Genomic DNA, 23,455 nt, shown 5'->3' with positions numbered 1-23,455 from the left:
TTCATGGGTTGGAAGACATAATATTATTAGATGGCAGTTCTTTTCTGACATCCTTTGGCAGGGACACAGAGCCAAAGCATATCATCTTCAAACTATAGCTTCAGTGCTATATCAATTATTTTTTAAAAGAATTACAAATCAATCCTAAAAACCAATGGTAATGCATGGGACCTAGAATAGCCAAAATGATCAACAATAAAGTTGAAGAGTGTCGTTGACTGATTTCAATACTTACTATAAGGTTAGCTGTCAAGATGGTCTGATACTGGTATAAGGGGGTAAACAGATCAATGTAGTAGAATAGAGTCCAGAATCAACCTGCACTGAAATTTTTAACAAAGGAGCTAGAAGAATGTTTGCTGACATAAGTCGTGTTTTCTGAAGGTAAGTCATGCTTTCTAAAGGATGACTTATAAATCCATACCTTTAAATGTGTATACATTTTACTTCCTCAAGGAGGAAAACAGATGGAAAACCTCAGAGGGCAGGGCAGAACTATGGCCATTAACCTCGACAATTAATGATCTATTGAGTACAATTTGTTATAGCTTTAAAAGTGACCCTTATTTTCATCTTTTTTCAAATTCTGTATTGGGGCTGGGCTTGGTGGCCCACACCTGTAATCCCAGAACTTTGGGAGGCTGAGGCAGGTAGATCACCTGAGGTTAGGAGTTTGAGACTAGCCTGGACAACATGGCGAAACTCCATCTCTACTAAAAATACAAAAATTAGCTGGGCGTGGTGGTGTGCACCTGTAATCCCAGCTACTTGGGAGGCTGAGGCAGGAGAATCGCTTCAATCTGGGAGGTGGAGGTTGCAAAGAACTGAGATCGCACTATTGCACTCCAGCCTGGGCAAAAGAGTAAGACTGTGTCTCAAAAAAACTAAATAAATAAAAATAAAAAATTCTATTGGGCTTACCACTCTATGGAAACATTTGGAAGCACTATTCTTTTATAAAATTAGTAGCAGAAATTTACATGCTTGTTCTGAGATTGGCTGAATTTTGTTGGAATGAAGATGGTGTCTACTAAGTTGATGAGAAACATTTATTTGAATCATTCCAGCACACATGGTGTGTTGGCTGTGACAGTGGCTTTCCACCAGCATGTAAAATTTGCAGTTGACTTAATTTGTGGCTGTCAGTACTGCACAATCTTTAGCCTAACACTTACAAAATACAAATAATCCAAACAAATAAAAATGTTCCCGGATATGCCATGTGATTGCTTTTTATCTGTAATTCTTTTAGCCTTGACTCTCTGTACCCAGCACTGATTTCAGAGGCAGAACTTGCCCTCTGCTTTCCCTGTTTGGAGCCTGAATTACTCCTCTAGGAGTGGAAATAAACACCTATGTCAAGGTTCAGTAAGAGCTTTTATAGCCACCTCACTTGAAAGAGGTGATTGAATCCCTTGATTTGGAATGTAATAAAATTTTAGCATGGCCATCATTTCTTTGCGACTGAGAGTTTGAAGTTGAATTTGGAAAAAGTTATTTCGTATGGGAACTTACTATGTCACCCAGCAACCAGTCCTAATGAATTATATATGTTATATACAGAATATGTATGTAATACAGAATATTATGTAATGTGTATATATTATATACCTATGTGTATTTTACATAAATATTAGATACTAGTAATATGTAAAATAGGTCCTATTATATATTCCTATCTGTCTCTCCCTATCTGTCATGTCATTAGATAGACCAGGAGAATTATCCTTCCTCTGAGTACCTTGACTGGTGTATGCTGTGAAAAAGCTTTACTCTCACTTACCAATCATTCCCACTAATGGATACTTGAGAAGCACAGATAGCTCTATTTGCAGTCTCAGAAATGGTGCTCCACCTTCTTAACAGCCATAGAGATTGAAATCTTGACTCCCAAACAAGCGTGCGGATGTGGAAACCAAATGATACCCTTTTTCCTTCTCTTCAGCCTTTTTTCCCCAAAGTCCTTGCAGTCTGTTCTGTCTGAGGAGTCTGTAGACAGAGCTCTGGAGTGTATTTTTGGAACAATTGACTGTACCAGATGTTACTAAGATCAATTGGATTAGGGTTCTGTTGAGCAGGTAGCTAGGGAGCAGAGTCATGTTGCGTTCATATATTAGAGGACATAAATATACTTTATCTTTTGCTTTTAAAGGATCTGCTAAAGACTAATGTCATCTAGTTTCCTCATCTTATCTGAGTGCTATCTAGCTAATGGGGGTGCAGAGAAGAGGTTTTTTGTTGTTGTTGTTAGTTTTCTTTTTTCTTCGAGACAGAGTCACTCTGTCGCCCAGGCTGGAGTGCAATGGCATGATCTTGGCTCACTGCAGCCTCCGCCTCCTGGGTTCAGCCTTCCAAGAAGAGTAGCTGGGACTACAGGTGCCTGCCACCATGACCGGCTAATTTTTGTATTTTTAGCGGAGACAGGGTTTCACCACGTTGGCCAGGCTGCTTTCGAACTTCTGACCTCAGGTGATCTGCCCGCCTCAGCCTCCCAGAGTGCTGGGATTACAGGCATGAGCCACGGCACCAGGCCAAGAGTTTGATTCAATAGTGTGTGTGTTTCTCTGCCACTGCCTGTTCCATTGCCTGTGCTGCTGTTGATGTCACTGAGGCAGGTTTTTTTGCCTTGTAGAGATGCTGTGAATGCTGTCCTCCCGTGGCGTGTATAGGGGATTTTTTTTTTTTTTAACATTTGAGGTCTTTTAGTATGCTGGGTATGACCAGATGTCCACTATTAGTTATCATTTGGTTCTTGTTTTTCCTCTTTTTAAGTAAATAAAATAAATGAGCTAACATTGCTTACTGCTAATGCTATATGTTACTATGTAATAATGTTTTCACAGTAATACTAATGCCTACCCAGTCTGTTAATAAATCTTACTAATTGCTTTTATTTCCTGGCTCTTATTTTCCTGAGGCAATCTTTTTACTTTCTTTTCTGTTTTTTTTTTTTTTTCCTTTTGCAGTCGGATATTTGGATTTTCATGTGACCCATTGTCTGTAGAAAGAGTCATTCTAGAATTTTTATTTAACCTTTCTCACTACTCTCTTCAGCTCAGTATTCCACCTGTCTTTGTAATATTCTGTTCTGTTCTTCAAATAAGTTTGTGTTGTCTGGTTTGGAATTTCTTTTTGAGGCATGATCCTTTGATGCCACCTAGGGGGCACCTGTAAGATCGAGGTTGCCCCGTGCAGCTCTGAAAAGCCAGAGGTATTAGCTGCTTTTCCATCTGGTCTGAATGGTTTGGCTTTCCTTGCATTGCTGTTTTTGCTTTCATTTTCTAGTTCTAAGAACAGAGAATCCTTAACACAAGGTGAAATATTTGAAAATCTTGTGCTTCATTCACCTTTTAAAAATTTCACTTTTGCATAGTGAGAATGTAGTAACACTCACACGCTACTTACTATTCACTGCACAGCATTTGGAGGCCTTTAAGCATGTTTGCTTGTTTTCATTTCTCCAAAAATCTGTGAGCTAGGTGTGATGACCACTGCCATCATCATCCCCATTTTTAATAAATGAGGAAACAGAAGCATGGGATGTTGCATAACTTGCCTACTTAGGGCTGGAGGGAGAACCCCTGTTGTCTGACTCCAGAAACTACCTGCTTAGCCGTTTTCGTTTAGCTGGTTGCATCCCCTCTGTTTTCCCTGGTCTCCGGCAGCTTTGGATCTTTGTCTTTCCCTGAGAACCACTTCCCCTTTTATAGGTTCCGTTTAGCATGACGTCTTCTGTGGTGGTGCAGAATTTCAAAGGTTGTTTTTGAGGCTGGGCCGAATAGAACAGTAGGAAGAAGGGAAATTGAGAAGCTGTTTCGAAAGAAATGTTACCTGTTTTCTATTCTACTAGTTGGAAATAAGTGGGAAGGTTCACTCTAAATATGTTAGGAGACTTTGTAGGGTATCGATAATGGTATGCATGAGCTTACAAATGAAAAATCTATATAACCAACTTTATTTTTTAAAAAATTGAGCCTAGGAATCAGTGCTGTTGTGTAATACATTGTGCAGATCTTGATTGGCATAATTCATTGTACTCAAAGAAAGAGTATTTATCATAAAGGTGTTAATATTTATGAAGATGATAATTTACAATAAAGGTGAATATCTGTAAAAGATTCTGTGCATCTAAGTCTCTACTAAAGTGTTGTTTTGAAAGCTCTAGAAACCAGGATATTGTCTAATAAGGGTCCTAGGTGGAACTGCATTTGTCTGAGCCTAATCTCTGTTTGGATTTTCAAACCACATATTAGGCCCACCTTATGGCCTGCTGAATCTCAGCAAGTCTTTGTCAGCAAACCCATTATGTGGAGTGATTATCTCCATCGATATGCCAGAAAAGTTATTAACTAAAGACGAAATGCTGGCCAACATCAAAATGAGTATGTTTACTTGCATATATGTTTGTGTCTGTGTGTCCACACAGGGATGTATAGACCACTTAAAAAAAAAAGTACTAATTCTCTTAATAGAAGTATTTTTAATTTTCTCTTTTGATGTGTATGGGTAATAAAGGAAGCACATTGCCCTCCCTAAGCGACTCCAAATTTCATTAGCCAAGAAGCTTTTCTTTAAGTCATCATTTACTAAGTATCTATATGCTACATGCTTTATTAAGTAAGTAGCTCTGTGGCTAAATAGATAATCACCACCCAGTTTTTCAGCTGAAGAAATAGAGGCTCAGACAGGGTCAGTGAATTGCCCAGAACAACATAGCTCACCAGAGCAAGAGTTGGTGTGAGCCCAGGTCTGTTGGATGCTGAAGCCCTGGTTGACCTCAGCAAGGCCATCCTGCCCCTTCTTGTCACTCATGTTAGTGAGAAAGTCACCTGTGGTCCTGCTGTTTATCTCTTAATCTTTTAAAATTCTGCTTGTATTCACTTCCCCAGAACTTTCTTGCTTCAGTGTCTTTGCTCACCTTTGGGGTTCTTGACTCTTGTGCCTCCATGTCTTTTTCAGCTTTGGAGACATGCTGTCCTTCACCCTGACGGCCTTCGTGGAGCTGATGGACCATGGCATAGTGTCCTGGGATACATTTTCGGTGGCATTCATTAAGAAGGTAAGGCGGACTCTGCCTCTTTAGGCTTTCCTTGCTGTCTTCTTTCATAGCTATTTTTCTCTGCTGTGAGGATATTTCATAATTGTCTTTCATTTAGTTCTTTTATATATGAAAATGGGTATGATTTTTTTATAATATTATATATGTGGGTGTCAGGAAACCCAAATTCTATATAAAAACGATTGTAAGAGATTATAAGGGATTGCATGTACACAGCAATAGCTCAGGCCAAATCAGTGTGTCACACTGTTAATAACTGCACAAGTGTCTGTTGAATCCCTGTGTGTGACTCTGTTGGTTTCAAGTCCTAAACAGAGTTCCTACTATTGTCCTTCTTGAGCCTTTTATCCCCAGCCTGCTGTCCAGGGAAAAGGAAAGGGGCAAAGTATACCAATGATCTGCATACCTAGGTTTGAAGCAAGGATGTATGAAAAGGAGGGCTACCTGAATCCATGTGTCTTAAGCAGAATGAGTATGTTTACTTGTAATCATGGTGCAATGAATATCTCAGACATCACCCAGTTCTACCAATTCTTCCTTTTGGAGGAAGCAAATGAAGATGGACCTGGTGCAGGGAGAGGGTGCAGAAGAGCCCCACCATTCCTTGCAATTGAAGTATAGCACATTTGCAACTCTGTTTCCATTCTTCTGACTAAAAATAAACAGTCTTGATCTTGTTACTCTCAAACGTAGATTAAATCATGGACAATTATCATTTATTGATTTATTTTTTCCTTTCTTTGTATTTGCAAAATGGTTTATAAATTCATTGGCATATCTCCTCCCTACTGTTGTATTAGTAATAAAGAGATGTTTGGAATTCATAACTTTATTTCATAAGTATCAGTTACTAGAAAGAGAATTTCAGTGAATCTGTGCAAGCCAGAAAATCAGAGCAAAATCCGGTAAGAGTCACTTGAAGCTTTTAAGCCTTTTATTTTAAACTAATGGTAGACTTAAAGAAAAGTTGCAATAAATTGGACTTTGGGAGGCCAACACAGGTGGATCATTTGAGGTCAGGAGTTCAAGACCAGCCTGGCCAACACGGTGAAACCTCGTTTCTATGAAAACTACAAAAATTAGCCAGGCATGGTGGCACTGTAATCCCAGCTACTTGGGAGGCTGAGGTAGGAGAATCACTTGAGCCTGGGAGGCAGAGGTTGCAGTGAGCCAACATTGTACCACTGCACTCCAGTCTGGGTGACAAAGTGAGACCCTGTCTCAAAAAGAAAAAAAAAATTAGTACAGAATGTTCCTATAAGCCCTTCATCCAGCCTCCCCTAAAGTTAACATTTTGCATAATGACAGTACGGTTGTCAAAATTAATAAATAAGCTGTGTGCAATGCTGGCATTTGATTTCACCTGTTTTTCTATGAATGCCTTTCTCTGGTTAAGGATCTGATCCAAGATCCCACATTGAATTGGGTTGTCATGCCTCTTTAGTTTCCCCGAGTCTGTGACGGTCCCTCAGCTTTTTTGTTTGTCATTTGTGGCTTTGACATTTTTGAAAGGTACCAGTCAGTTATTTTGTAGAAAGTTCCTCAATTTGGGTTTGTCTGATATTTCCCTCATGGTTCAATTAAAGAGGGTTATGCATTTTTGGCAAGAATGCTACAGAAGTTATGGTGCATCCTCAGTGCGTCCTTTCATGGGCACATGATGTCACTGTCCTCTGACTGGTGATGTTACCCTGGATTACATGGTTAGGTGACATCTGTTGGATCTCCCCACTGTAAATGTGCTGCTTTTTTTTTTGGAAATTAATCATTATCTTAGGGGAGATGCTGCCTTGAATCAAAGGGCATGGGATGGCCCTAATCTGTTGAATGAGGGGGGTAGGATCAGAGGGCCCACAGATGTCATGCCTACACTATGTTTTATGTTCATTTAAGACCAGAGCTGATGGAAACCCAGGGCCTTGTTGACACATCTCGAAATCAACTCTCTTTCGTTATGTAAATCCATAAAGCCAAAGGGGATGAGCAAAAGGAACCCTGTAGAAAATGCACAGAAAAGGAAGAGGCCCCTTTTTGCCTGTATTTGTCAGTGGTATGAATTGCTATAAAGGAAAGGAACTGTTAGAATTGCCATTAAGAGTAATGCAAAAGCCGCAATTACCTTTGCACTAACCTAATAGCTAAAGAAGCCAAAAAAATCCCGATGTGTTATGAAGTACCTTCCTGCCACCTTTGGTGGTGGCAGGGAACGTAAGCATTAGATTATGAGAGGAGAAAATAAATTGCACTATTTTGCCTCTCTAAGATCAGTTCTAGAGAAGCAGTTCCAAATCTGAAGATGTGGAAGTATCATTGATTTTTTAATAATTAACAAACATTTTAACATTTTGAATTTACAGCAGGCTTTCTTTTCTACCTCCAGAGTGCCTGGCTTGTCTGTTATGAGAGCCTCTTTTGCTATAGAATGTAACAACAATGTTTTACTGAATGTGAATTCCTTGAAATTATGTTGTGCTTTCACCAACATTAGCTCTTTTGATTCCACACAGCAATCCTTTCCAGAACAGAACAGATAGTCTTGTTATTTCTGGTTAGGAGGCAGGGATGCAGTGGCTTGCCGAGGTTGAATGAGGTCACATAGTGAGTGGGCGTCCTTGGTCACATGGTCAGAGCGCTTCTCCTCATCATCATGCACCTGTGCTTTCCAAGTGGTAGAAGGCATAGTTCCCGGAGCCTCGCTTAACCAGCCTGTCTCTTACATATTCCTCCATGACCTTACTGCTAGAGTTAAGTGATTTCTTCTGCTGTCTATTCCCCTGGGATCTCCTGAATGCCCCTGTTCCAGCACTTGTCACATTTCGGTGCATTTTTTGTTCGTTTGACAGTCTTTCCCAATAGAGTATTACCTCGGGAAGGCAGAAACACGGCTTTCTTCATGACTTTATCCTCGGGGCCTGGCACAGAGTAAGGTCTTAATACATTTCTGTGAAATGAATGAATAAAATTTGCTTGGAAGCATTAAAAATACCCACAGAATTTGAAGAAGGGAAAAAAGTGGTACCATATTTAAATATATTTTAAGTAAAATTTCGGTTATGAGTGGAAAGGAATTAGAAAACTGTGTTTCTTGTGAGCAGTGGCCAGAGAGAATGACAGTCATTTAGTTTTCTCACAACTTAAGAAAATATTTTTCATTCATTGAAATTAATTCAAAAATCATATTAAATGTAAGAAAGTAAAGACTGACAGTCTCGGTGGTTTAAATAAAAAAGTAAGTATTTTTAAAAAGCAACACATTTAATCTATTTCGTGTCCTCATTCCCAGTCATATTTTCTTTGCATTGCTACTTAGAGATGTGTTACATGAATCTGAAAAATAGTCATCAAAAAATTACTTACTTTTCTGTAAGGTTAACTTTTTTATTCATTAGTTGGACCAAATTCAGCACTTTGACAACCCACGAATTGTATGTAGGCAACTGTCTTTTAAATGGAGCTTTATCTCAACAAAAATCGACTAGGAAATGGGCTGACAAAAGATGCCTATCTCTGTGGTCTAGAGTTGGCTTCCTATTAATGCCAAATTCATACCACTTTGGAGAAATATTTTTTTCCCTGCCAGCTTCTGTCTCCTTCTCTATTACTTTATCTGTTTTGTTATATGTGAATCTAGATTCTGGTTTACAAATTTTGGCTGCAATAAATAGCATCATTTCATAAACAACTCTGAAACTTGGAATTCCTTGATACCAATATATAATGTTGTTGCTTTTTAAAGACTCGGCTACTTAGGGACAAAGTAAGAAAACACGGAGTAGAAAGAAAAGAAAAAAAAACTTTATATGTTATGAGTTGGTTTTTCCCTAGCCAATTATAATATCAGTGCCTTCTTTTGGAAGGAAGGTTTCACATAAATGCTCCAGAAAACCTTAGCTGTGCAGGAGAACCTGGCTCACCCCACAAATGTTTTCAGCACCTGGACAAACATCCCACCATATTGGTTTAAAGACCTGGTAATTTTTGCCTCTTAAAAATTTGAGAGATTTACAGGCCTCTACTTAGATAATTTTAAATACAGGAGTGGAGCTTCATGTTCCCCATGGTTGTTTTTTTTTGTTTTGCTTTTGAGACAGAGTCTCACTCTGTCACCCAGGCTGGAGTGCAGTGACGCGATCTCGGCTCACTGCAACCTCTACCTCCTGGGTTCACGCCATTCTCCTGCCTCAGCCTCCCGAGTAGCTGGGACTACAGGCGCCCGCCACCACGCTTGGCTATTTTTTTGTATTTTTAGTAGAAACGGGGTTTCACCATGTTAGCCAGGATGGTCTCGATCCTCTGACCTCGTGATCTACCCGCCTCAGCCTCCCAAAGTGCTGGGATTACAGGCGTGAGCCACTGTGTCGGCCTTCTATGGTTCTTTTAGTTTTTGATAACAGGAGAATTTTAAGATCTCATTCTAAGTGATTCTAAGAAGTATTTATTGGATTGTTGATTCATGCACTGTAATACCCCTTAGCTTCTTAAAAGTTACATAAATATTTCTCTTTTATTTAGCTAAGGTTTTCAAATGAATGAGCAGTACAAGGAGCTAGTGTATATAAAATTACTGCTGACTCCTCTTACTTACTACTTCCTTATGATACGGGCCTACTTTTGAGAAGCTGGACTGTGGCTGGCTTGGGTTGGCTCACTTGTGTCACCCAGAAGTGCAGTGATGGAGTTGGGATAAATTGAAAGGCAGAGGGAATCATTATTACTCTTCTGTGGGATAAAGGAAATGAAAATTTAAATAGACATGAATAACCTCTAGCTATACGAAGATCTGTAGTTTTCAAACTGGACATACAGACATTTGTCCATTAACTGATTTATACATTCAGTTATAAGGAGTTGGTCTCAAGTTCCCTGGAGGACGATAGTTATTACTTTCACTTGGATCAGCTCTGATGCCTTGGTTATTAATACTCATTCAGTTAGAATATTAGGTCATTTGAATACCTAGCTAAAACCAGTGACAAATAAGACAAAAGAAAGAAGTTAAGTTTCAGAAAACTATTAGCATGTACTTCAGACTTGTACATAGGACTCTAATGCATTGAGTGCTCCAGGTGTGTTACACAAAATGCTCATTACATAACATGCTTTAGGATTGCTGAAATGGTTAGGTTCTTTATGTCAAGGAAGAAATGAATTACTAGAAAAATGAATTTTAAAGAATACTTTCATGAAAGTAAGGGATTCATTTCTTAGGAGAAAAATATGTAGAAATAACTAATGGAAATGGAATATGTATGTGGGATATAAATATGCCTAAATTAAAGCAAAGACAGCAGATTATTTTTGCCACCATTGAGCAAGCCCACTGGGAGCAGGGAAGAGTTAATGATTCATAGAGAACTTTAAAACCCATTATGAGAAGGTGTACTTCCTATCAGAAAACACTTGAGAGTAGGCTGGGTGCCATGGCTCACACCTGTAATCCCAGCACTTTGGGAGGCCGAGGCAGGTGGATCACTTGAGGTCAGGAGTTCGAGATCAGCCTGGCCAATCTGGTGAAACGCCGTCTCTACTAAAAATACAAAAATTAACTTGGTGTGGTGGTGCACACCTGTAATCCCAGCTACTCAAGAGGCTGAGGTGGGAGAATTGCTTGAACTGGAGAGGTGGAGGTTGCAGTGAACTGAGATCACACCACTGCACTCCAGCCTAGGCAACAGAGCAAGATTCTATCTCAGAAAAAAAAAAAAATGAGTAAATAAATAAAAAGAAGAAAACACGGAGAGTTCCGATTGAATATTTCAAGAAAGGAAATACTGTAAAAAGGATATTTATGGAAGTAGGGGAATAATTCAGGGGGTAAATTTCCATTTGATGGAAAACTTGAACATAAAAGAACATGCAGAAGACTGTGTTTTAGTAACCCAGCAATGAGTTAGACCACTGGGCCAGTGTTATGTATATACTATGTATCAAAACGGAGACATGTCAGATGTATCCCAGAGATGTAAAATAGGGAGCTGGAAATATGAATCACTAATGATTATGGATTCTTAGAAAAGAGTGATAATTGGGAAGAGAGGAGTACGAAGACAATGAGATTGATATTCCCTCCATTTAATTTTTTGCTTTTTTGAAATATCCAAATGGTGGCATCCTTTTGGATGCCAAGAATAGGCCCTCAGTGTACTTCATGGTAAATGCCTTTTTATCTGTCCATAGAAGACTGTAAGGTCCTTGAAATTTGTTTGTTCTTTTCATCTTTGTATTTCCAGCTCTGTGGGACAGGGCAAGCCTATTGTATAGCACACAAGCAATGCATGTTACTGAAATGGATCAATTATTGATGAGTAAATATTGGCTGAATGAAAAGAGTGCATGAAGATGGAGGTGGAGGGTGCTTGACGATATCAGCAACAGCTTCTCAGGCAGAAGCCTCCATGCAGCCTTAAGGCACATCCAAATTTAATAAATAGAGACAAGCAGGGGAGCCGGGAATGAGGAGAAAATTAGTTGCAAGAAAATCTGAAGTATTGTCAATGAATTTCTTTATGAGTTCTTCAGTTTCCTAATACCAGTGCCAAGAATTATGCCGAGAGCATGAAAAATGGTTTGGTGGGGTAAGGGAGGAGTCAGAGAATTTATTCTCTGTTTAGAAGATGTCTAAATTAAGCATTAAACCCTAAACACAGTGTAATAGTAATTGGATTTTTGTCAGAGAAAGATGGCCCTAGGGAAAGAAGGGTGGCCTTAGTATGGTAGATTTGGTGGATTGGAGCAGACTGTGAGGAGTAAGTCAAGGGCTTGCCAAGGATAGTAAACATGTTGGAGAAGTTTATTAGCCATGAAAAGAGCTGAAGCAGTCTTTTGAGAACCTTAAAATTTCCATACTCTTCCTGAAGTTTGTATTTTAAAATAATAGCTTTTCAGAATGTAAAATCATAATGTCACCGCACTTCTTCACATTATTCATTTCCCACCTCTGAGATCCAGATGTAGCTGGGGTAGGCAGAGTGTTGCGATCTGCATATCCCACCCCTCCTTTCACCTGGACATCAGCGGACTAGGGACAATTCCGATGGTACCTGGGAATTGCCATGGTGCACTGTGCATTTATCATGTGCAAGGATGGAGAGGAGATGAGGCGAGTGGTCTCTGGGGCAGCAGAAAGGGAGAAATTAGTGTTGACGGGGAAACAGCAAGTGTTTACTTCTTGTGGAACCAAGTTATTTAGCTTTTAAGAAAGCAGTCATTATACTGATATAATAATGGCTTTTTATTGTGAGTTGTCAACAGACAATAATAACTTTTAATGAGGCCTCTAAAATAAGACCTTTATGGTACCCATGTGTTTGGATTACTGTGATCCATTATTCTAACCTCTGTTTTTTATTTTCCTCTTACAATGTGATTTATTATGTTTGGGGATTTAGTGATTAATTCCTTAGAGAATCTAATTTGGAGCTTAAACTAGTATTTTAACTTTTAGTACTGCTCATTTAAATGATTTCCTGTTTGCTAAATTTAGGAGAGATGAAAAGAACTTATTTTAACCATCAGAAATTGGAAGAAAGGGGTAACGAGTTTTTCATTTAAGAGAGTGGCCAGTGACTGAGAAGTTGCCAGTTGAATTGTGTTGACAAGTGAGATTTGTGCGAGTCCCCTAAGAATGCAACAAGAACATAATAAGCATATAAAAGCCATGGATTGTGTGGATGAGGGAGGAGCCTGGGAATGCAAGAGGAATGGCAATTATCATATGTTGAAATTACCGTCCCAGAGAAACACAGGCATCCTTACAATATATGTGTTGAAATTGTCTGCTCCCAAAAGATGAAACTCAGGAGAATAGTCCTGGGAAATACAGAAAGAATAATCTTTGGAAGTATGTCTTTTTGAAAAAATTTGCTTATCAGTGAATTATAGAGATGTGATAAATCATGCTTTGTGATGATATCATGAATCATCCCTGGATTGATGGGTTTCTTGCTATTTGCTGTAATTCCAGGTCATCCTCAGTGCCTGGTGTTTCTTAAATGAGTTCCCGATTTGCTTCATTTGTTCCCTTCTCCACGTCTCTGCTCTACTTACCACGAGCAGTCAATTGTGTCCCACTTGGATTTTCAGATAGCAAGTTTTGTGAACAAGTCAGCCATAGACATCTCGATCCTGCAGCGGTCCTTGGCCATTTTGGAGTCGATGGTGCTCAATAGCCATGACCTCTACCAGAAAGTGGCACAGGAGATCACCATCGGCCAGCTCATTCCACACCTGCAAGGGTAAGCATGCTGAGATGCTCTGGGGAGGAGAAATGCTTCAGGAAGATGGCCACAGTGATGCACTGGGAAACATTTTGTGTTTTTATCGTTTGGTTAAATGTATAGAAAAAAATCTCAATTTGGCATATAACCAAACCATGTGTCACACTGGAATGGCATGGTTACTTTCCCTTGGCCCCTGTCCCTCACTGAACTCCAGACTGGTTCTTGGCACTGCCTGTCCCCACACCTGGCCCTTGGTAAGCTCTCAATTTTAATGCATATTGGTAGATATTGGCAGAGTTTTACTTTTAAGAAGGTAAAACAGGATGATTTGTTCTCTTAAGTTCTCTTTCCTAAACCATCTAAGTTAATGTTTTCTGTGATATAATGAGTATTTTCATAGTTAATTAGAAATGTAATGTTATGCCTTTTTGCTAGGAATTTTTAAAGGCAGGCTTCTTTCTTAGTTATGCCCAAGGTGATTCTAGTGAGTTGCTTCTTTTGTATTTTATAATAAAATAAAGGTTTTTTTTTTTTCTAGTGGCTTGAGCTATAAAATGGAAGTAAGATAGCTGCCTCTGCAGCCTGCAGTCTTTGAGGCATTTTTCCCCTTCTTTCCTCCCTTAGGTAACTAGGAAGGTTGTCTCTGATGATACCAATCTGAGGAGGACTCTATTGTACAGTGCTACTTTAGAAATTAAAGTATTTTGGGTTGCAGTGATAATAAACATTGTGAGCTCGCTCACACAGGAAAGGAGGTTATTGGAACAATACTGGGGTACCTTGTAGAATCCAGAAATGACATAAGTAGCTAAGCCTTGAGGAGGAGAGAAACCATAGCTTCCCTGGAGTCCTCAGCAGATGGCCTTTTCTCTAGAATTGTGATTGGCACTACAATGACCCAACTCCCACTAACTCTTGTCCCTGGTCCAGTAGGTCGCAGTTCTCAAGAGGAAACCCGACTGGCCCATTTGGGTTGGTGGTGCAGGGTGGGAATGGTTCTCTGAAATGTTAACTGTTGTGTTTATAATATAAACTACCAAAGTAGATTATATTAGATATTTTTTTCATTTGGAGGTGGGAAGATGATCAGCATTTAAAATTTAAGTCACAGAAGCTGAGGATTGTGGTGGCCTCAGTGATTGTGACCTCAGAATCATAATTCTTCAAAATGATGAGAATGTAGGTAGCTTCTCTAGAAATAAGACCAGTTTCACATTTCCTTTGAGTGTGAACTGCATTAATTTATATACTGTGTCTTTTCTGGGAATCTCAAAGGCACACATCTTCATCCCAAAGCACATTACCAAAGTGAAGAGTTTATTATTCTCCAAGTACTGTGCTAAGGATTTTATATGCATAATCTCATTTTATCTTCACAGCAATCCCATGAAGTAAGTGTGTCTAACCCCACGTTGTAGATGAGGTAACTGTGCCTTGGGGGATACCCATGAACTTGTCCAAGGTCTCAGCCAGCCTGTGATGAACTGGGCTTTGCACCCTATCCTGGCCTGGTTCTAAGCTCCACTTCTGTCTCGCTGGCCTGATAAGTTATTCCTAAATGTAGCTCATAAGTCACTCTTTGTTTATGCCTTGAGTCCTCCTTATTTACTGTTTACCACATGCCTTACATTAGAGCTTTGTTTCATTTATTATTTCTGGTTGCTTTCCAGTGAAAATGAGATTTATAAACAAACACCCGTTCTTTTTGTTATTTAAATGTTTATATTTGGAAATAGAATTTTAGAATATGTAATAGAGCCACCCAATTAGCCCAAGAATGTAGAGACATCTGAAACTACTCCCTGATATATTTCTTGTATCAGACAGAAAATTACACATATGTACACACACATATACATACATACATACATACATACATACAAACAACTATTACTAGTAGTACATCAATTACAACATCCCCTAGGTTTATGCTTTCAATCTGAATAAGAGAGAAGGCTGCCTGTATTTCTGGGCATTCTGCACTGACCAGTGTACTGTGAGCTGGTAATACTAGTTGTGTATTTACCGCCTTGTGATGTTTGAAATGCATTCTCAGTGCTAAATGCATTTGCTAGGCCCTACCTTTGTCTCTCACTTGTTTTTGGGAGAGGAGGCTGATTTTGAGGCTTTTCAGGGTTTGACCCAGGGCTAGTCTCTTCTAACTTTGTGTTCTGATTTTCTGAATTGTTCTGTATCTTTACAGGTCAGATCAAGAAATCCAAACCTATACTATTGCAGTGATTAATGCACTTTTCCTGAAGGCTCCTGATGACAGGAGGCAGGTAAGTTGCATTTGTTTAGTCTAACGGCTATGTCAGGGCTAGGAACTTTGTGTGCAGAGAACGCCCTCTCCTTCCATCCGGGGACTCGTTGGGCCACTCTGCTGTCCTGGCCGCATATGGACTCTCCACAGCAGCTATGTTCTGCTGCACAGCTGGCCCGCTGGGGTCCTTCCCAAATCCAGGGGCAAGTGGGTAGAGACGGTAAACCCTTGACTGATGAGGGATGCTAGGAGTGTTCCAGCAATAGAGCCTTTTCATGAAATAGAATGCAACCTGGAAGACCAGATGTACAAAGGTGAAAACGTTGCTGCTGGGTGGAAGCGGAGTTAGGAGTCCCCGCGACCTTCTGTCGTTTCATGGGATGCTCACTAGGGTGAGGGAAGTGCAGTCCTCGTTTTCTGGATCAGGAAAGGGAGACCCTGAGAGGCGCCACGTTTTTCCCAGGGAGGGAGGCGATGGAAGGTGAGAGGACAGGAGGGATAATATGCAGATGGCTGCTCCTGGTGGAGATAACTGCATTCACATGTCAGAGGGGCTCCTTGCTTGGTGAGATTACTTATTTCTGTGTGTGGATGTGGCAGGGAAAATGGAGCCATCTCTTTCCTCTGTATAAAAAAAAAACCAGGTGCAGTGGCTCACACCTGTAGTCCCGGCCCTTTGGAAAGCCAAGGTAGGCAGATATTTGAGGTCAGGAAGCTGAGACTAGCTTTGTCAATATGGTAAAACCCCATCTCTACTAAATATACAAAAGTTAGCCGGCCTGTTTTACAGCCATGATAGTACACACTGGTAATCCCAGCTACTCGGTAGGCTGAGGCAGGAGAATCACTTGAACCCGGGAGGCAGAGGTTGCAGTGAGCTGACATCACACTACTGCACTCCAGCTTGGGCGACAGAGCGAGACTATCTTTTTAAAAAAAAAAAAAAAAGAGGAAGGAACCCCTTAATGTACATAGATGGAACCTCTCCTTTGATGGTGTCCTTTGTCTGTAGATCCTTTATTTCTTCACGAAGGAAAGGAGCATTACAGAGGGGACGTGAAAAAGTGGAATTTTGCCTTGTCTTAGAATGTAGCTCACACCTCAAAATCCATTCATGTTTTTTCAATCAATGTGTCCTGTAATATGTTACCCTGGTCACAGTTTCCTTCCTTAAAAAAAATAGGTGGAAATATGAGCTCTTTTCACCCACTTAGAAACTATGCTGAGGGTCTTGATGGCAGTTGCCAGTGAGTTCATTTAGAAGAAATTAGAAAGCAAACCTGCTACTGAATGCCATGACAAGAATTTTTGGATTTTATTTTACTTTTTCATTGCCAAGGATTTTTAACCTCAGTGACTAAACATGACGGCTTCTGGTTTGTTTTCCATTTAGAATTTCTTACTCATTCCCGGGGGGCTGTGTCTGCACAAGGAGTGGTGTCGATTAATAGTTTCCCGGACGTTTGATTTGGTGTTCGCTGGAACTAGGTGGAGGTGCCTGCCCTCCACAAGCCTGTGGTGGGGGCGCTCTTACCCTGGCTGGATTTTTAGGAGGGGCTTTGCAGATCTGAGGTGAAGTCATGGATAGGGCTGCCTCTGTGATATTTTAGTCTAAATACTGAACTCATAACTCCCAAGCAGCCCGGAAGTTGTCTGGAAGCTCTCACTGTGTATATCCACAAACTTGACGTGGGCATTGGAGGAACTGGGTCCTTCTGCTGGCCAGACCAGGGACTTCTGGCCCAGCCACATGGTAGCTGAGTGTAGTGTGTGGGGTCAGGAAGGCTGCATTCTGATCTCAACTCTTGGAAGTTTCCTTTCTCCATCTGTGAAAGAAGAAGATGGATTAGAGGAGATGAAAGTTCATGCCCACTCAAAAGGCCGCTTCACTTGGATCTCTGAATCTAGACATGAATAAAATGCATACGGCATCTTATTTTATACCAAGCACTACTGTTCACTTGTTAAATTGGACTCTCATGACCATGGACAAATAGGGAATTTCAGGACATTGCTGATAATGGTAATATAATGGAATGTCGACATAAGTTAGGTTTGGATTTTGTGAACCAAGTCTTTCTTTGAAAACTATGCAACATAAGACTGACAGGAAACAGTTTAGCTATATATTATTCTAATAAACTACCGCAAAGAGTAATAAACCACCTCAAAGTGTAGTCTAATAACCTTAAACCATTTAAGAAAAGATTCCAACTAAGAAAGACTGTATATAATTCAGCAGAAATTTATGAAGTATTATATGACTCAATCAAGCTCTAAAAATAGCTACAACGTATTTAATTGACTTGCCCATGGAAAGGTGATGTGGACTTCATAGACTATAAACTCTTGAAATTAAGAGTGTTATTAATCAAAGTAAAGGGAGTATCATGATTTTTAAATTAAAAAAAAAATCAGTAAGTAGCGAGATAGCTCTAAAAAGGGATTTCAGGTTCATAATGAAGAAAAATTTGTTGGATATTATTTTCTGAAGGTCAGTAGAGGCCTGTGAAGCAGAAGACTGAGCTAACTGGTAATATCACGTAGGTTGCTGTGGATTTATATTAACAGCTGAGCGTGTACACCTTAGTCTGGGCTCTATGTTCTAAGTTTCAGCTGGTCTGAATTTGACGTTGGCATTGCTGGCATATGTTCTGAAAAATTAAAAGTTCTGAATTTTTGGCAAATAGAAAAATTGACCAAAGTCAGCCATCAATGATAATATTATTGAGAGTCTGGCATGTGCCAGGCAGTGCTCAGTATTTTATATTACATTATTTCATTTTATTCTCATATTCAGAGAAAGCCACATTATTTCTGTTTTATAAGTAAGGAAATTGAGACTCAAAGGGAGTAAAGAACTTGACCAGGTTACTGAGCGGGTAAGAATCAGAGTTTGAGTCCCAACCTTATCCCTGCTTTTACCTGCAAAGCATCCCATCCAACACCTGTCAAAGAGATGTCACTCACAGAATTCCCCTGTGTTTGCCAAGTAAACAGCTCCCCGAAGCCTGGATAACACCAAGCCCATTTTCTCACTCCAATTAGATAGAAATGTAATCTAAACATGTATTTACTGGATTTGCAGGAGCACTATTTTTTGTTTTTGTTGGTTTTGTTTTGTTTTACCTGTTTAAAGCCTTAGAACCATTGCTTTTTTTGGGGTGCCTGATTCTACTTCACTCAAATACTTTTTTAAAATTTCATCTTCTTTTTTTGACTTGGGCCAGACACATTCATAGGACTCCATTATCTGGCTTTTCTTGGAATTTGGAATGCTTTTAAACACTTATACCCTATTTCTGCTGTTACTGAAAAAAATGCCCCCATGGTCAGAAGGACCTGTGCTATTTTTTCCTTTGCATCCGTGAAGTAGGCCTTACTGAGAGACGCCTGTGCTGGGACCTAGGGCAAAGCTTCTTCCTCTGGAGAAGGGTTCCAGAGGGTCTAGGGTTCCCCCAGGGGTGGAGGCCTTCCTTTCCCATGCCTCCGGGATGTAGGAGATTCTCTGTTTCCTGGCACAAATGGAGGGAAGGGCTGTGCTAGTTTTGTCGGGGAGGGGGTTGCTGTTAGGTGGCCAAATGCATCCTTTTGTTTACAACTTGCACCATTATTCAGTTCACTATTTCAATGGCAAATACGTTGCTGAGATCCCTTCCAAATTTCTCTACAAATATTTATATACTTTGGATAAGCACTATTTAAAAAACTTGTTAGTTAAAAGATTTGGTAGAAAAATCAGAAAATACTAACTCAAAAGGAAGAAGTTTGAAAGATTCCTGTAATTATATTCCCAGAGGCAAAACCACTGCAATTATTTACAACTCTTGTGACTTTCATGGTGTTACTTCCCTGTTTGTTCTGTGCAAAAATTCTCCTAATACATCATTTTTTTCCCCACCAAATGTGAGCATACTACATGCAGTGTAGTTTTTCTAAACTGCCTTTGAAACTAAACAATATTTTGTGGACATCTTTCCATGTCAGTATATCTGGATTCATATTTGTATCTATCTATATACTTTTACATAATTTTAATGCTATAAAATATTCTCCATGGATTCTCACATTTACTCCAACAATTCCTTACTATTAGACTAAGAAATGGAGGTATGAATATTTCTATTTTCTCTTTGACCAAGCTGCTGTTCCTTAGGAGGATAGTGTAAAATATTTATTTGTTATTTTATCAAGCATTTATTGTCTTCTAGGTGTTAGACATTGTTCTTTGGGCTTGGAATACAAAAAAGAAAAAGTTTCTGCTCATGAGGGACCCACAGCTTATGTAGACAATAAACATTGTAAACAGATAATTACAATGATTTCTTTAGTAGAAATTGGACATGCATTGTCCCTTCTAACTTTAAATTTTATAAACTGATAGGCAAACATAGGAACAGAAATTTTTGTTTCTGTTTTTATTTATGAGCAATAATTTCATGTTTTAAAGGAAAGAAATTAAAACAGCTATAGGATCCTTTGAGGTTTTTACTTGACATCTGGCCTAGAAGAAACAAAAAAACCACCACCAGTGGGCCTTTCTATGAAGACTGGGAAGAAAGCACTGCTTTCTATGCCTAGTGGAAGGGAAGGTTCCTTCTGGGTTACCATTTGACTTGTTTCTCAATGCGTCATTGCTCCTGCTTTCTTGTTTTCAAGAGCGTGGGAAGACCTAGTATTGGATTTTGACTTGAGGGCCATCTAGCTTTTTTGTCACCTTACAGTATTTAAGCACTTTTCAATGCAGTGGGTCAGCAGGGGCATTCAAATAAAGTGGTCAACCTCTAACAGAGTCCTCTGAATTTCCATCCCTTCTTCTCTCCTGCTTGCTTTCCTTTCTGTGGTGGCGATGACGCCGTTAGGTTGATGTAGAGAGCAATGTTGACATCCTTGATTGTCCTCTGACTGTAAGTCACCCACGTTCCCTTTGTCAGCGTAAAGTGGGCCCTGCTCTCCCATGCTGCTCCTGTGTACCCCTGCTTGTATGCCCCCCTCAGAAATCTCCCCCACCCCCATGTTCTTGGTTCTCTTTGCTTTCTGCAAATTTGTTTTCACCTTGGTCGAAATCATGGTTCTGTTTTTAAACCATAGCTTAGTTTCTTCTCTACTCAGTAAGAGTAGCAACACCAAAAACACCCCCTACCACAAAACAACAATCAAGTGTCTTCCTGAATATGAGCAGTATTTTTACTTTAAAATGTGTGCTCCAAGACTGTGCTTAATGTTATTTTCCCTTAGTCTTTACTTGTCAATATTTATAAAAGGAGTCTGTGCATCATTCCCTTTTAATAAAATCACCCTTGAATCCTCCATGCCACTCAGGAGATGCTAAGGCATGAAACACAACCTGTAGAAATCAGGCCTTGCAGAGCTCAGTGAGTGTAGACTCTAGAGCTTTGCATCACCCAGATATTTGCCCTTCACTTAAACTCCACTCAGATCACTTATGTAGCCTGGTATATGTATTACTCACTCTTGGGTTTTGCACAGATTAAGATGAAATGACTTTTAGAAGAGACTGGAATCTCCTTGCTACAGGCATGTGTTGCCTAATGAAAGCTTTCTGCACATACGTAGTCTAATAAAAGATGATGAGGCTTTCTAATAGAGAACGATTGCTTTGTTTGGAGTGCCTGATTTTTATTTAGCACCCACCTTTTTCTGGAAGGAAGAAGTTCCTAAAGAAAAGAATTTTGCAGGTGCCAGATACATTTCCTTTGCTTTTGGACATGGCTTTTACATTCTAAATGGAACAGTCAAAAAAATAATTTGAATACTGCTGCCTGTTTGAGTTCATTATTTCATACGAAATACTGCTGATATACAGTTACGAAGCACATCCCAGGATAAAGTCATTTTTGGCCATGTCGAAATGTAGCTTTCTAACCTAAGCCTTTGTGTGGGCGTGTTTTTCTTTCACAGGAGATGGCGAATATTTTGGCTCAGAAGCAATTGCGTTCCATCATTTTAACAGTGAGTACCTATGTGCTGTGACCTCTTTGTGGGGGAGGAGTGGCCTGGTGCATGTATTAATCTCTTCTTTTGGCTTCAATCTGTGGTTTGTTCTGTGACTTGCTTCTGTGGTGAAGCAGTAGGAACTCTAAAGAAGGAAAAAGTGAGCTTTTGGAGTTGGAATAAATAAAGTCTTTCCCACAGGAATTGCCTCATTGGATCGGAGGGAGGGGTTTCTGGAACTGCCCTGGAGAGAGAGGAAGGGGGAAGGCATTCTGGCAGGAGGGATTGGATAGCTCTCTCAGTGGGGCAGGTTAGGGAAATCAGGCTTAAAAGATTCACCCTGATGAGGTTTTGCTCTTTTAATGAGAAAGCTAGCTGTAAACATATCAGGTACCAAGAGAAGTCCTGAGATGTTGAACATCAGTTTTGGGGGCCCTGGCAAGAGAGAGGAAGGAAAGATGAAGATGGGAGACACTCATTCGCTGCAATGCAAAATGACCTTAAACATTGGTGGAAAAAAAAGCCCTAAGGTGTCACCTTGTAAATGTTTAGAAATAAACCAAGTAACAAGATTTCCTGAGGTCTTACCCGCTATTTGACTTACCAGCTACTTGAAAGAAGCAGGTTGATTGATTGCCCTGCTTACAAAAAAGAAAAAAAAAAAAAAAAAAGGAAAAAGAAAGAAAAAGAAGAATTTCTTTTTGTGTGATTCCAAAGAGCAGTTCAGCAAGCTTACAGTTAAAAACACTTGGTCCTCAAATGCAGGTTTTAGCAGTATTCGGGTATGGTGAGGCCTACAGATCAGGAGGTGGCTGGCATTGAAAAGAAAAGTTTGTTAATTATAGTTCCCCAAAGGAGGGGGCATGCCGTGCCACTGGGGGATTGTGGGGGCAGGGGAAGCTTCTGAGTCGGGAGGCAGGGAAAGCCCAAGGAGATCTGGGTAAGAGCCCTTACTGTGGTTTTTGAGGGAAGGGACAAGTGAGGCCAGGTAAGCTGGCTGAGCAGGTTTGGGATTGGCTAGTTTGAATAATTTCAGTGGGCTGTGGAGTTTATGGGCTGTCTCTGGTTGTCTGGTACCTGGCCCTGGGTGGTTAGGGCAGGGGAATAGTGGTCCTAAGAGTAGGAGCCAGAGCTTGTAGAGGAGTAGGGTGTGGTTGCCAAGGCTCTGGACTGGTTCATTTGCATATGAAAGGAGTCATTTATTAGCTCTAGGAATTGGCTAGATCTGGGAGGGGCAGTCTCTCCAGGGTCAGCAAGGTCCCAGATGTCAAAACACCAAAAACAAGTGGCTTATACACGCACACACACACTATCCCCCCTCCCTCCCCAACCAATGCAAGTAAGCCATCAAAAATTAATGTTGAAAATAAATGTTCTAGATCCCAAAGCCAGTGGTAATGACTGCAATTTGTGACCAAGTTAGTTCGATTTTAAACTTCCTGGCTGTCAAGGATGACACGAAACATATGAGTGTAATTTTCATTGTTTGATAAAAAGAGGTCCCCCAGTTCTTCGGGAAAGATAAAACTTTTCCCTCTGGAACTGAAATCTGAAATGAACCTTGGGAGAGCATCTGAATACATCTAGGTCCAATTGTGGTTTTGGAAGTGCACAAGTATTCATAATTGCTGTCCTTCTTTGTATTGGCTCTCAATAAATGTAGAAGCTACAGCATCAATGTGTAGCTCAGTGTCTTCATATTACCTTGATGTGGCACTCAGGGTTAGAATGCCCTGAGAAATGAGTGGCATTAATGACTGTGGCCACCCTGTCTCAAAAATCAACATCTCTTCTTTTATGAGATGTTGATGGCTGAAGTTCGAGGTTGGTACTCTCCTGTAAGAACTTGGAGGCAGTACTTTCGAGTTGCTAAGAAAAGAGATACCCACACACTTTGGATACTAAGTGTGTGCTATGAGTTAACATGCTATTCTGAAGATTGGAGGATAAGGGGTTTGA

At 40.1% G+C, this 23,455-nt stretch overlaps 1 protein-coding gene across 8 annotated transcripts in view; it reads left to right on the top strand.

The window, feature by feature from the left end:
• Positions 1–23,455, top strand: part of ELMO1 (engulfment and cell motility 1) — a 578,919-nt gene that overhangs the window by 203,628 nt on the left and 351,836 nt on the right. For 5 of the 8 annotated variants that reach the window (XM_050783309.1, XM_050783301.1, XM_050783302.1 and 2 more), the window contains 5 exons: positions 4,960–5,059; positions 13,142–13,293; positions 15,482–15,560; positions 20,404–20,448; positions 21,464–21,514. In XM_050783309.1, coding sequence (XP_050639266.1) covers positions 4,960–5,059; positions 13,142–13,293; positions 15,482–15,560; positions 20,404–20,448; positions 21,464–21,514 — 427 coding nt within the window. The remainder of the gene's footprint in view (positions 1–4,959; positions 5,060–13,141; positions 13,294–15,481; positions 15,561–20,403; positions 20,449–21,463; positions 21,515–23,455) is intronic. The other 3 variants (XM_050783305.1, XM_050783306.1, XM_050783307.1) reach the window with 1 other exon arrangement.

Source organism: Macaca thibetana, chromosome 3 (genome assembly GCF_024542745.1).
Source record: "Macaca thibetana thibetana isolate TM-01 chromosome 3, ASM2454274v1, whole genome shotgun sequence".
Lineage (NCBI taxonomy): Eukaryota > Metazoa > Chordata > Mammalia > Primates > Cercopithecidae > Macaca > Macaca thibetana.
The sequence above is the reverse complement of the archived record's forward strand: the minus strand, read 5'-3'. Positions and strand labels throughout refer to the sequence as shown.